The sequence below is a fragment of the Vombatus ursinus genome, unplaced genomic scaffold (genome assembly GCF_900497805.2).
Source record: "Vombatus ursinus unplaced genomic scaffold, bare-nosed wombat genome assembly UNPS02007612.1, whole genome shotgun sequence".
Lineage (NCBI taxonomy): Eukaryota > Metazoa > Chordata > Mammalia > Diprotodontia > Vombatidae > Vombatus > Vombatus ursinus.
In genome coordinates, this window is record NW_020947390.1 from 9,638,206 (window position 1) to 9,652,805 (window position 14,600).

The 14,600-nt window shown below is 40.7% G+C and overlaps 1 protein-coding gene across 1 annotated transcript in view; it reads right to left on the minus strand.

Moving 5' to 3' along the window:
- The window catches only part of GUCY1A2 (guanylate cyclase 1 soluble subunit alpha 2), a 430,789-nt gene extending 425,276 nt beyond the window's left edge, over positions 1-5,513 (minus strand). The window contains exon 1 of the mRNA XM_027849552.1: positions 5,192-5,513. Coding sequence (XP_027705353.1) covers positions 5,192-5,485 — 294 coding nt within the window. The 5' untranslated portion in view covers positions 5,486-5,513. The remainder of the gene's footprint in view (positions 1-5,191) is intronic.
- Positions 5,514-14,600: the final 9,087 nt, after the last annotated feature.

Here is a 14,600-nt window from a genome sequence, read left to right on the forward strand (position 1 = left end):
ATAGAACTCAATAACTTTTAGGATCAGTGTTGCAAGTGATTATTGGCTGATATATATGTATGTATGTATGTATGTATGTATACCTTAGAAACATATTTTCTAATATGCCCAGAGCTAAAAACCTACAATCCACCAAAATAGATCTCATCTAAATTTTCTAACTGTAACAATCCTGTTGTCAAAATTAGTTGTCAAATTTCACATTCAGAATAACAAAAAGCAAGCTGAACTTTAAATGTAAGCTAATATGTTTCTGTTTTTAAATTAGTTTTTCCTTATTTCTATGCTTGTTATATTACTTTTCCAGGTGATGTTCATCTATTCATATTTAGTATTAGAAGAGGCTAAATATGATCTTATTTATTCCTCCTCCTTATTTATTCTCCCCTTCCATTTTTGACTCAAAGAAATGCAGCTTGCCTTTCCTAAATACTGGACCCTATTGCCCCTTGAATACTAATTCCCTTTCATCTCTCCTTCTTGAATGTTCTCTATGGGTTTTCTCTCTCAACATCTTTGCCTGCTCAACCTGGCAGTCATCCTATTATGATCCTTCTATTTCTGCAGATCTCCTCTCTGATGCTTCCCAAATCCCTCTGCTTTAGACAGTATTGTACCAAAAGTGCTATTAGTTCTTCTCTAGCAAGGAATACCTAATAAATCTTTTCTGATCTCATGGAACATCTCTCAGTAGCCAGCTGACCCTGTAGGACAAACCTAAAACTGATGTCTAATGCCAATGTTCTAAGTTCCTTAAGTTATAAGAAAAAAATTCAAGAATAAATGAGTTACTAAATTCACTCTAGATGTGAAAAGCCCAGCTGTTTCTCCATATGTGTTCTCAAGTATTAAATTATTTTAAATTAAATAACTTCTAATTCAGTTTTCATTTTTTAATTCAGCCCTGTAGGATTTTTTATGGGAATGATGATGACAAAGATGGTGATGATAATAGCTGTGCCCCACGGAATCATGATAAAGTACAGTTTACTTGTATAACTATAGGATTTTTCATCATCACCACCACCACCACCATCACCATCACTATCACTAGCATTTATATATTGCTTTAAGGTTTGCAAAGTATTTTACAAATATTTTCTCATTTTATCCTCACTACAGCCATGGAAGAAGGTAGGTGCTATTATCCTTATTTTACAAATGAGGAAACTGAGGCAGACAGAGCTTAAATGATTTGGCCAGAGTTACACAGCTAGTATGTGTCTGAGGCTGCACTTGAGCTGAAGTCTTTCTGACTTCAGGTCCAGCATTCAATCCACTGTGCCACCTGTCTTTTCATGCTCTCCCTCAAGGGAGTTTCCCCTAAAATAAAACAGTCAAAATCTTGGAGGCCTTGAAGTAACTGAGATAGTATATGTTAATGGAAGATAGTATGGTGTAAGACTAGGAGTTGGAAGACCTGAACCCATCATGAGCTAGCTGTGTAAACTTGGAAGAATCATTTAACTCCACAGTGCCTCAGTTTCCTTCTCTACAAAATGAGGATGATATACCTGCCTATTTATTTCCTAGATGAGATAGAGAATGTATCAGTTAGCACATCAATGTGGCAATCTTTTCTCAAAAGAGATAAAACCCTCAAAATTATGTTATCCATCATCTATGAAGATGATCTTGTTGACCCATTGCCCACTGTAGAACGTATATTTTGTTCTGTGTTGGTCATTTTAGTTGTGGAAATGTTGTACTTATGATCACCCCTTTAATTATTCTAAAAGCTAAGATCATACCACAAAAATAAGTGAAATGTGCTGACTTTGAGTGTTTCTCTTGTTAATTAAATAACAGTGACTAACATTTCTAAAGCACTACACATATATTTTTATACATGAGCCTCACAAAAGTCCTGTGAGTTAGAGACTACAGATAGTATTGCCTCCATTTAATAGATGAGGAGACAGATTTGGAGAGGATTGGTGAATTCCCTAATCACACAGCTAATAAATGAAAGATAGGAATTGACACTGTCTTCCAGCCTGCAAGCCCTATGTTCTTTCCACTACACCAAAGTGCATATTAGTAATAACAAATTGATTGTGGTCAGTTCAGTTTCCTCATCTATAAACTGAAGATAACAACACCTGACCTATCTACCTCAAAAGGGCAAGGCAATCAAGAATGAGAAAATACTTGGTATACTGAAAAATGCTATGAAAATCTAAGCTACTAAAATATCTTTTGTGAAAAATCTACAAGACTCTCTCCTGGGAAAAAAAATAAAATGCTGCTGAATCATCCACTAATATTAACCACTTTCAATTATCTCCTAATTAAACTCATCTCCTTTACCTACTTGCTTTCTTCAGTGTGGATCCTTTAAAGGAAGAAAATAGCTACCCAAACTCACCACCTATTGTCCTAAAACATACTGTAAAAGACTGCCAAAAGTGCCACCACATCAGTCCCTAGTGTAAATCCAAAACTAAAAGTGAGGTGGCCATCAGTATTATTCAGCAGCATTGGAATACTCAGCTGCACAAAGAGGGAAATGCCTAGGATTTCTAGTAGCTTCTCAGGTGTATTCAGAGAGGTTCTGTTTTCTGTCTGAGTTGGTAAATGAAATTGTTGTATGATTTTTCTCCTTAACATTTTCAACAGAACTTTTGGGGACAATGCATTCCAGTTTGCAGAGCAATAAGAAATTGAGGGAAATGGGGGAGAGTGAGTAGCAAAACCAAAGCAGCTTCACAACCTAAAGCATTCAATGACTGCTGCAATGGCTCTGACAGGGACAACTTTGGCCAACTAGTACTGATTAGGCCATTATTCAAAAGGCTTTAATGTTCCAAACTAGACTTTAAATGGCTGCTAAACATCTGTTAACACCAAACAAAACTAAATCACGAATGAAATAGTCACACATAAAAACCTGCATTTTGAAACATTCTGATACTAAAGATTTCCTATTTTGGTACATATATTTATATGGACATCAACGAATGCCATTCATTCATGAATTCTAAAGGTTCCCATTGGTTCTTATTCATATGTTAAATATTTGATTTCTTCACACCTCAAAGAAGTTGTTTAAGTGGTTTTAGGTAAGAGTGCCTTGGCTTACTTTTAAGTCTTTTGTAAATTCCTGCTTCCTAGGCAATCTGGGATGACTGTGGAGAGGCAAAATGCTTTCGAACAAAGCCAAACATTCATTTAATCAAAATGACAGCAAAATCACTGTATCAAAAATCTATTTCTTTTGTGGAAGTTTAAAACCTTTTCTATGAAGAGTGTATAAAGGAAATAAATGCTGCTCTTTTTCCCCTCCTTGTACTAGCATACATCACAGAAGTACATGTTGCTATATGTGTGTCTTATACTTTTTTCTCTTTTCTCAGGGCATCCACTTTGTGATTTGTGACATAACATCGCCCCCCAAGGCTGTGCACTACCAAGCTGATGTTCCCATTTGAGAACTGTACACTTACTTCATTCAATACATTCTAGGGGAGAAAATAACCTTGCTTAGATTTTATGCCTGAGCTTTTCCATTCAGAAGTAGAAGTGAGTTCAATTAAGAGAAAGAGAAAAATAACAGGAAAAGGGGGGGAGAGGTATTTTCATAGGTTCAGAATAAAAGTTTCTGATAGTTCTTCATTATTTCCCACTGCTTAGATTTCCATAATGAATTCCCAGAAGCTCCTGGACTGCTGTCCAATCTAGACAATATATGAAACCCTGATATCCCAATATTCCACTGCACCAGACCAGCTATCCAAATCCCAGAGCTGCTCATCCTTCCAAAGAGAGGTCTTAAGTACAGCCAAGTTGTTTTCAGGTTTATTATGGACACTCAGGAGCCTTCTAAAGCAACTGCATGTACTTGGGCAGCAGGGAGAAGTTCTCCTGAGTCAGAAGCCTGGTCTGTGATCAAGGCCAACATAACAATGAGCCAATTATTAGTGAGAAAAAGAGGTGAGACTGAAGAGAGCATTCAAGGGGCTCAAGGAAATAGAGTGATGATCTCTCTCTCTCACTCACTCTCTTTTTCTCTCTCACACAGTCTAGCTGCATCAGAGTGGGTTTTTTAAGAGTGGGCACAGTAGGAGAAACTATATAGCTCAGGAGGCATTATTATCTAGACAATGATCTAGAGTATCTCCCTATGAAAAAGTATGGATAAGGGTTGGTTAACTCGGAAAGAAAAGGGCCCCGACCTAGGAAGAAGACTCTTAATAAGTGTTGAATTGATTTTTTTAAGGATTTCAAGGACAATGGGGATCTGATGTAAATGTGAGTTGAAAGAGGAATCTGAAAATAGGGAGATATAGGACATATCCAGGGAGATATGGGGGTAAAGACATAAGAGAATGAAAGAAATGGAAGTAGAATGAATGAGGGAGAGAAAAGACATAAAATGAATCAGAAGAATTTGGGGAATGAACCAGAAATGGGACCAAGGAGTGAGAAAGATGCATCACTGAGACTCCAACTAGATGAGAGCTGGGAAGGTGGGCAGAGATTTGGATAGGTCAATAAGAGGTTTCCAGGACAAGTGGCAACTCTTAAAAGTAATTTGGTGGGAAGTTAGTGACGACCTGGGGAAATGAGGCAACCTGAAATATAGGTGTGAGATTCAGAAAACAGAAGGTTAGTCTACTGGCAGATAGGATGGCAAAGAGTAGTAAAAAGGTTTTCAGGAGAGGAATGTTTAACAATGGGAACGTTAACAAAGGAATGTTTAACAATAAGGAAATTAAGTGAGTAATGGAAGGAGAATGAAGGCTTGGATGAAGGAAGTAGTTAAGGAAAAGCTCAGAAAGTTAGGGGGGTGATAAAACAAAGGATGCCCTGGAATGTTAGAGATGTGGCAGGGGGTGGAGAACAAGGGCACCAAACTCTTGAGGTGACAGATTTCAAAAGGTGTGCAAAGACATAGCCCAAGAGCCTAATGAGAGACAAGAAGACAATTATCATGTTCCCCGAATCCCGTATCACCCCATCTTTTCAAAATCAAGAGCTGTTAAATTAAGAGGGATGAAGAGCTATGCAAAGGTGACCAAAGAAGTGCGTCAGGGTGAAAGGTCCCACTGCCCCCTCCAGTGGCCAAGCTTGTCCCATTGCGCTTCACCCCTCCTCTGACCCCCGCCACAGCCAACTTTCCCCACTTTCCCTGTGCCCACCTCCCTCCCTTTTCCCCCCGCCCACCACCCCTCTGCTGCCAGGCGCTCACCGTGGGCGCCGTCAGGCGGCTGATGCTTTCGCCCAGAGAATCCAGGTTAACCCGTCTCCGGCGCTGTGCACGCCTAGCCCCGGCGGTCGCTGTGGCAGTGGCCGTAGCCGTGGCAGTGCCCGTGGCAGCCGTGGCGGTAACGACTGCATCGGGCTCTTGAGGGCCGGAAGGGCTCCGGCTGCCGTTCCAGCAGAGCTTTGACAGGGGACATTCGCTTTCCTCCTCTGGGCTGGTCTCCAGATAGTCCGATCCCAAGGAGCTGAAGGACTCGGAAGAAATCTTCCTTCGAGACATGCTGCTACTGCTGCTGCCTCTGCGGCGATGGCCAAAGCTCTGTGCAGAAGCGTGTCGGGAGAGCGGCAGCGGCGGCGGTGGCGCCGGGTGGCGCCGGGGACCGGGAGCCGGACTGGCCGAACTAGAAGTGCCGCGGCCGCGCGGAGCTACCAGCGGGCTCAGACGGGTAGGAACTCCTGGGGCCGCGGAGCCACGCGAATCGGCTGCTCATGGCGGGAACTTCTGGCGTCCTGGTCACCTTCCCCCTTCTGGTAGCTCAGTAGTACCTCGGCTCTGGCTGTGGCGGCGGCTGCCGGAGCTGGGTTTTCCTGCTGCTCCGGCTCCCGCTCCCGCTCCCGCCTCCGCCGCGGTTCCCGCTGCCGCCACCACGGCCGCTGCTGCCTCTAGCCTCAGCGCATCTTCTACCCCGGCTGCGCTGCTCTCTCAGGGAGGGAGGGGGGCGGGCGGGCGGGCGGTGGGTGAGAGAGTGTGTGTGTGTGTGTGTGTGTGTGTGTGTGTGTGTGTGTGTGTGTGTGTGTGAGTGTGTGTGTGTGTGTGTATGTATGCGCGCGCTCCTGTGTATGTGTGCGTGTGTGAGAGAGAAGGGGAGGGAGGAGGTTGGGGGACCTTGCGATTTTGAAAGCAGACGCTTCTGCTACCCCTCTGTCTCCCTTTTTTTCTGTCTCCCCTTCGTCTTTTCCTTCTTTCTCCTCCCTTCTCTCTTCTCACTCTCCCCCTTCCTTCTCTTTTTATCATCTCCTCCTCCTCCATTCCCCACCCCCATCCCTCCTTTCTTCTCTCTCCCCCCTCCCTCCACCGGTATCACGTGTCGCCATCAGACTCATTTGGAGTCTTTCCCTAGCTTGTCGCCACATTTCAGAAGCAATGAGGACACTCCCCCCGGTGCTTAACTCTGCTTTCCTATTTTCCCCTCCCAGCTGGATAGGCTGGGATAGGGGATACGAGGGGGCGGGGTGCAGAGCTCAAGATGAAAGAGATATAAAATGACCCCACACCCAATTTTCTCTTGACTCTACCATTCCCAGATGCCTGGATTCCCAGTTATGGGGACGCTGTTGCCTGGAGTAGAGTTAACTCTTGGAAAAGGCATAGAAAAAAGTAATTGGGGAGCGGGGTGGAGTGTAAAACGGAGATAAGTGGAAAATCACTGTAGCAAACCTCTGACACAACCCTCCCCCCATTTCGAGACGTCAGGAAGAAAGCCCCATGGGATGATCTCTCTCGGATTGAGTGAGAGGACCTGAAAAGACTTGGAAAACACTTCCTTGGGGCAAGACGAGGAGTATTTAGTGTAGGATTAAAGTTAGATGGGGACAAAATTCATTGAGAAGTGAGTGCACATTTGATTAGATCTTTGCCCTTTCTCCGGTCTTCCTGCCACACTTGACAGGTGAGTGAAGAAGCAGAAGGAAAAGCTGTTATTCAGTTTAAGATACCTCCACATTCCCAGTAGTCACCTGCCGCCCCTAAAATTGGAAAACCCTAGGGGAAGAGAGAAGATAACAAACACATTGGCCAAACTCCCGGCAAGAACCTGTGCCAGGGACTAGACTGTTCCCCAGTCAGTACTTCATCCTGCTGAAGGAAGAGCCCGGGTAGGTATGGAGCCAAAACTGGGGCCTTAAACTTGGGTGGCGAGATTCTTTATTTAGGAAAAGAACTCTGTAGCTGAGTTACAGGGACTCCCAGGCTCTGAACAAGTGCTGGACAGCTCCATTTTCTACCTGCGGCGGATTTCCCTGGTGACTGAGAAAAGCTCTAACATAGCTCCACAGGGTTCACAGACACCTAGGTGGGGGCAGGGAGAGAGAGGCCAGGAAGATAGAGTTCTCTGGTCACTCACCTCTTTTTGCTCCACGGGTAAAATCTCTTTGCATTTGCTTGTAAATGCAACACAGAAAGATAACATCTTTACTGTTGTTTAACTGATCACTTCGCACTTTGTTATGCACCCACTTCACTCGAAATCTTCATTAAGCACCTGCCCAGCGGTGCTTTCTCTTTCTCCCTGAAAAACATCGACCTACTCTGACCTTGATCCAGGTGACTATGAAGAAAAGTGTTCACCACTCCAAGTGAGTGTCCTCCCTGAAAGAGTGCAGCAGCTGAAACAACTGTCCTAGAAGCAGCAAGGAGAAGAAAGACTCACCAGCAGGCCCAAAGATAAGCATTATGGATTAAAAATAAGTTTACTTTACTATGTCTGGCAAACATCATTATTTGCCTGATTTTGCTAATAATAACTCAGATTCATATATGGCTTTTTTGGAACTTGCAATGTGTTTTACATACATCTTACTTGGTCTCCTGCTTACTCTGTCCGCTAAGTAATGCAAGTATTATTATTTCCATATTATGGACAGGAAACCTGGGGTTTAAGGATGTTAAGTGACTTCTCAAAGGCTACACAATCAGCAAATGGCAAAACAAGGACTCCAGCCTGGGTTGTCTTATTCTTGTTCCTTCCATGACACCTCAGCTGCTCTCTGATATGCTGTTGTCTTGAGCTAAAAGTGTGGAAATAATTTTCCTAAGCTCTGCCTTTTCAAATCTAAAAATAGAATTGAATTAAATTATGGCACTGCTACATACTCTCCCTTCATTTAATTTCATACTATTTACAATGGAAACCATGCATAAACTATATTTTTCTATGGTTAGAACAGGTATTAATACAAATAAAAAATGTTTGCAGGTTTTGTCTTTGCTGGACAGCTGTAAATAGCTGCTTTGAAAAAAAAAAAGACTCACTAGGGAGTATGATACCAACTTTAGGAAACTGTTGAATTTTCTTGCTGTGCCATATCATCTGGAACACAGCAGCCTGGAGCCCTTAATTGCCTTTTTTATTCTGAGTGATGAACTTCAATTGTCATGTTATCTTACACTCACATAGAAAGGCTGTGCCTTCCACATTTATTCAGTGAATTATTTTTGGACACAGATGATCCAGCATGACAATGGTTATTGACCTTATGGTTAAAATGAAAACTGGGGCTCTTTAATTAATCATCTTAGTGCTTTTCTCAAAGTCAAAATCACTAAGCAGAATGTCATGAATCTAACTTGTTTCTAATAGGTTGCATGAGGTTCAAGTAGCTAGTTTTTCTCGTTAGGGTAAGTTTGTTACCAACAAGAACTCTGAACCTGTGCATGAGCCGTGTGTGGGCGCATGCACGAACCAGTTGAATCAAAAATGTGTAAGGGGATAAAGTCAAATTATTTGCCATTGCTGTTATACTTTGTAGCTATTATAGGAATGTAGCTATTATACTTTACTAGACAGAAAAGTTTGCAGAATTTCTAATTGTAAATATATGGAGAACTGTGAAAGAAATACAGTTCCTGCTGCTTTCTTGTCTATTCCTATTGGTGTGCAAAGTTTAAAAGATACTAATTGAGGGAAGAATGTGAAGTAGCACTTGATAGTCTTTTCAAAAGCTCACCATTTGTGATAAAATTTCCTGTTTTATGTAAAAAAGGGAAAAGGAGTCAAAGCACTAGAAGCAACTTAAAAAAAAACCTATCAATAAGTCAAAAGACTGAGTTAATGAATATCCTGGATGAATACCCCATCTTATATATTTAAATAACTTACATAAACCTGCACAAATAGAAACTTTTATTCATTGCTTCAGTAGGTTCTGGATTTATTGGAGTTTATTGTAGTAGAAGGTAAAGAAAACTCTTTTTTAAAGCATGGTCCTGTATTAGAAATGGAAAAACTGGAACTGATCCTCTTACTACCTTAGTGAATATCTATTTTATTAAGCCAGATCTCTAGCTAGATTGGTCTAGAAAGCTGCCAATGAGAAACTGCCTTATTAAAGCAGGTCCAGGTCTGCACCATGTCTGCAATTTATAGTCTTAGAAAGTTGTCTGAAAGCTTAAATGACTTGTCCAGGGTTACACAGCAAATATGGTGAAGAGGACAGACTCAAATTCAGGTCTTTCTGACTCCAAGGCCAGCTCTCTATTCACTATGCCAAGCTGCCTCTTCCTTAATATCTAAATATATACTTAAAACTTAAAAACATTTAGAATCCTCATTTCACAGCTGCAGAAACTGAGGCCTGAAAGTTTGAGCAACCTGACAAAAGTTCCACAGCTATTTAGTGGCAGTGACTGGATTGGAATCCAGAATGGTTGGCTCCCCACTCAATGCTCTTCCTGAGATACCATCATTGCCTCATTTGGGAAAGACTCTCTAGGTAAGCAGTCCTTTTTTGCCTTGTTGAAAATGGTGGCCATTCTTCCTCTAAGAGAAAAAGATGGTTCTTATTTCATATGAGGGAAAATGACCTCTTTAAATAAGCTTTAAATAAAAACTGCAACTAGTCATCAGCCAGAAATTTTTATATTCCAGAACCTCTGGCTTTTTTCTAATTCCTTTTTATCCTTCCAAGTCCCTGTCAAGAAGACCCCTAACCTTTGGATAGGTGACTCTAGAGCTTAGCTCTTCCACAACTTCAGTATATGGGGAAAATGTACTTATATCCAAAATTGATATAAATCTAACAGTTTACAGGAAATGTGAAGATAACATTAAAGAAGTTTCCTGTGGAGATATGTTGACTGCTCAGGTTTTTATCTGGGGTTAGCTTCCTTGTATCTCCAGCCAAGATGATTTCCTCACCCCTACCTAATGCAAATATTGTCATATACATATTCCCTGCATGTGATCTTTTACCACCTGATCAATTATTTACTTTATATTATCAAAGAGGGTAACTATAATCAAAATTCCCTAATTTACATCTCAGTTAAGGCTTGTCAGTCAATAAATATGAATAAGTATTTTATTTTAATGTCAAAGTGAACATTGTCCATCTTGTTTGTGTTAGAGAGGAACCTGAAAGAGACAGCACACTTATTTTTTCTTACTTTCAGAGCATACAAATTCATTTCTATAAATTTTCATTGTGTTTAACATATACAAGGCACTGTACTAGGTCCTTGAGATACAAAGATGAAAAATGACACCAACTTGAAGGACCTTTCTATGGCTTTTAACCTACTTACTACATTTTTAATACTTTAGTAAATCAAAGGATCATCGAACCCATTGGGAAGGGGGGGAAGTAGCTAGGTGGTCCAGCAGATAGGGTTCTGGGCCTGGAGTTAAGAAGACCTAAGTCCAAAACCCACCTCAGACACTTCCTAGCTGTGTGACCCTGGGCAAGTTATTTAACTTCTGACTGCCCAGGTTTCCTCAACTGTAAAATGGGAATTATAATAGCAGCTATCTCACAGGGTTGTTGTGAGGTAATATCTGTATGGCACTTAGCACAGTGCCTGGTATATCATAGGTGTTCAATAAATCTTTATTTGCTTCCCTCCTTCCCTCCCCCCAACATGGGTACTCTCTGGGTTACAAATTGCACTCCATTCATGTCTTCTCATCTCATGTAATTATTATCCATATTTTCCCATAAATCCTATTTAGAGAATTAAGTCAAAATACAAGAAATCATCTAGGTTTTTTGTCCAATATTTTCAAGTGTTTGGGGGTGGGAAGAGAGGATCCCAAACATGACTTCATCTCTGTTGGGAACTGCTAGTATATAAACTCCCTCCACTGGTGTAGTTCAACTCTACAACTTACATTTTACTAAGAAGAAAGCTCCCTAGAGCTCTTAGAGGTTAAGTAACTAACCAATGGTCACTCAGTATATGCCTCAGAGGCAACACTTGAACCCTAACTCCAAAGACCTTCCCTCTATGCCAAGTCTGCTTCTCATTCAGTTTAACCCATCTTAAGCCCTCCCTACAAAATAGTTTTACTCTTCCTGAATTTTGTTGTTGTTCCATCATTTTTTCCAGTTATCCCCAACTCTTCATGACCCCATTTGGGGTTTCTTGGCAAAAAATACCAGAGAAATGGCAAAAATAAAAATTGCCATTTCCTTCTCCAGATCATTTTGCAGATGAGGAAACTGAGGCAAACAGGGTTAGGTGACTTGACTTGGGTCACACAGCTCGTAAGTGTCTGAGGTTGGATTTGAACTCAGATTTTCCTGACTCCAGGCCAACCACTCTAACCACTGAACCACCTAGTTACCCGTCTTTTACTGAATACCATTGCCTTAAATATACTATTCAGAACCCAGAGGCCCTAGGTAAAACCTAAACATTTAAACTTCTTGAACTAATAAATCATATGTGTATATGTATAATATATGTATGCTTGCACCTAACATTTCTAATGAAAAGAAAAGAAACACAAACAGAGAAATAGCAAACACAGAAGATATGTTACCTACATAATCCTCACAGAATCACTTTATGATCAGAGGAATAGAGGAGCCTGAAAGGTCAGGTAATTTATTTTTCTACTATCCTGGACAAATATTTTCAATACTGCTTTAATGAGATAACAAAAATACTAGAATCTCCCTCAGTAACCAGTAATACTAGAATCTCAGTAACCCAATGGTTGACAACCTTCATTGCCAGGAAATTCATACTTAAATTGAATTTAATTCCAATGCTAGTATGAGAGAAAGAAGGAGGCAGCCTATCTTCAGGTCTTCTAAAAAATAAATTTGATTTCAGTATGCATCCTCCCATTCCATCTAAAGCTTTGTCTAAACTCCATGAACCATGTTTTCTTGTTCTGTCTTTAGGGAGATAGAGCTGATCTCTTCTTTGTGAAAGAACCTTTCATCTGCTAAGAAACCAGTTTTATGTCATGGGAAGCCCGTAGGCATTCATGGGAGATAGATTCCAGAGCACAGGCTCTTAATCTTTTTTGTGCCATGGACCCCTTTGGCAGCCTATGGCCCCTTTCTCAAAATAATATTTTAAATGTATAAAATAAAATACACAGTATTACAAGGAAAATCAATTATATTGAAATATAGAATTTTTTTTTAAAAAAATGGTAAGCTCATGGACCCTAGGTTAAGAATTCTTCCTCTAGAGGATCACAGGATCCTAGATTTAAATCTAGAAGGGAATTTGGAGGTTATCTACTTCAACACTAATTTTAAAAATAAGGAAATTGAGGCCCATGCACAGGAAGTGACTTTCTATCCCAGCTGTGCTTCTTACTTTTCAGAATTCAAAACCATATCTGAGTTGAAGTCATGCACTAGAACCTCCTTCAGTACCTGGGGCCTGCTAACCCTGGAATATCCATCTTCTTCTGCAGACTTCTCACCTTGGAATATCCTTCCCTCATACTTTTTAGGTACTTTTTGTTGTTAAGTCACGTCTGACTCTTCATGATCCCATTTGGGGTTTTCTTGGCAAAGATACTGGAGTCCTTTGCCATTTCCTTCTCCTGCTCATTTTACAGATGAGGAAACAGGTAAATGGGGTTAAGTGACTTGCCAGGGTCACATAGCTAGTAAGTGTCTGAGGCCAGATTTGAACTCAGGAAGATGAGTCTTCCTGACTCCAGGTCCAGCTCTCTATGCACTAGCTGCCCCATCCTTCCCACATTCTGTTCCCTCTTTCCTATTGTTGAGTTCCTCCTGAGGGCCTCCATGTTGGGAAAGCGCCCAGGCCAGCCAATGTTCATTTTCCTCCTGAATGTCAAAAGATTTTCCATACTTCAACATCAGAGTACCTTCACCCATGCCATTTACTTCCCTTTCATGTATCATTTTCCCCCATTAGAAGGTAAGCCTTTGAGGGTAGGGATTGTCTTTCTTTTTGATTGTATTTATATCCCCAGTGCTTAACACAGTGCCTAGTACATAGTAAATTCTTAATAAATGTGTATTGCCTTGTCTTGACCATAAGCACACAAATAATAAGTTTCATAACCAATATTAGAACCCAAGTATTCTGTCCTCAGATCAGGACACTTTCTTAGGAGAATACTGTAGTAAGAAAATGTGTAGAGAAAGGCAAAGGGAGGAGGGACAGTAAAGGAAAAGTCTGACTTTTTTTTTCTTTTTTCTTTGTTTTTATTTCATGCTTTTTATTTTTATAAGCCATTTGTCTTTTAATATATTCCTTCACTATCCAGTGAGCTTTCCCATGTTATAAAGATTAAAAAAGAAAAAGAAAACAAGTTTAGCAAAACCAATTGACACTTGTCCTAATTTTATTCCACCCCCAAGAGTCCCCTCCTTTGCAATGAAGGGAGGGAAAGGTATTTTCTTTCTTTTTTTCACAAGCACATGTAATTCAGAAAAAAAAAATAAATTCAACTGAAAGTCTGATCTAAAATTTACCATTTTAATTATAGCAAGTAGTCTTTCTGAGCTCATTGTCTCAGGGCCAGGTTGGCTATATATCCCACTCAGGAGTAGAGGGTTTCCTTTGGAGGATGGAGGTATCTTTTTTCTGATGGGTTCAAACCCCCATTATGGGTATGTACACACACACACACACACACACACACACACACACACACACATGCTTTTAGCCACCCTACTCATGTTCTACTTCCATTTATTAAATTAACATCAATTCCCTTTTATAAAGGGATATTTGCCTTATAGGTATGGCAAGAAGAGAAGTATAAACATTTTTCCACAACGCTTTGAGGGAACCCCTATTGGACCTTGGTCTCTTGGGAGAGTGGGCTCAAATTTAGTGCAATTCCTACATAACTTTGGTCCCACCAAGTTCATATTCAAATGTGGGAATGCTCCCAAATGAATCTGCAGCAGCAGCTACTGTGGGAATAGGTCCCAAAATTCATTTAATTACTTGTTCCTTGAAGAATCAACACTTCACTGGATGCAAAACCCACCATAAATGTGGATTCTTGGACTCCCAGATCTCAAACAATCTGCTCTTCTTCTCAAAATTCTCAATGCCTCCAGAATAATCTTCACCCAAGATCATATAGGTAGTGGTAAGTAGCAGAGCAAAGATTCAAAGTTCTCTGACTCCAAATCCAAATCCAACATTTTTTCCACTAGATCCTTAGATAAATTCCAGTCTATGGGCATGCCTTCCAATGGTGAAAATAGTATCCCCTCCCTAAACTTCCCTTCTAGTGTAGTTTTTGTTCTGCCTTTCCAAAAATCTTCAAAAATAATAACTACAGTACTGGAAGCCTTCCTCTGGTTCTTTTAATATAATCAAATAGTGGGGAAGAGAAGGGACGAGAGAGAGAGAGAGAGAGAGAGAGAGAGAGAGAGAGAGAGAGAGA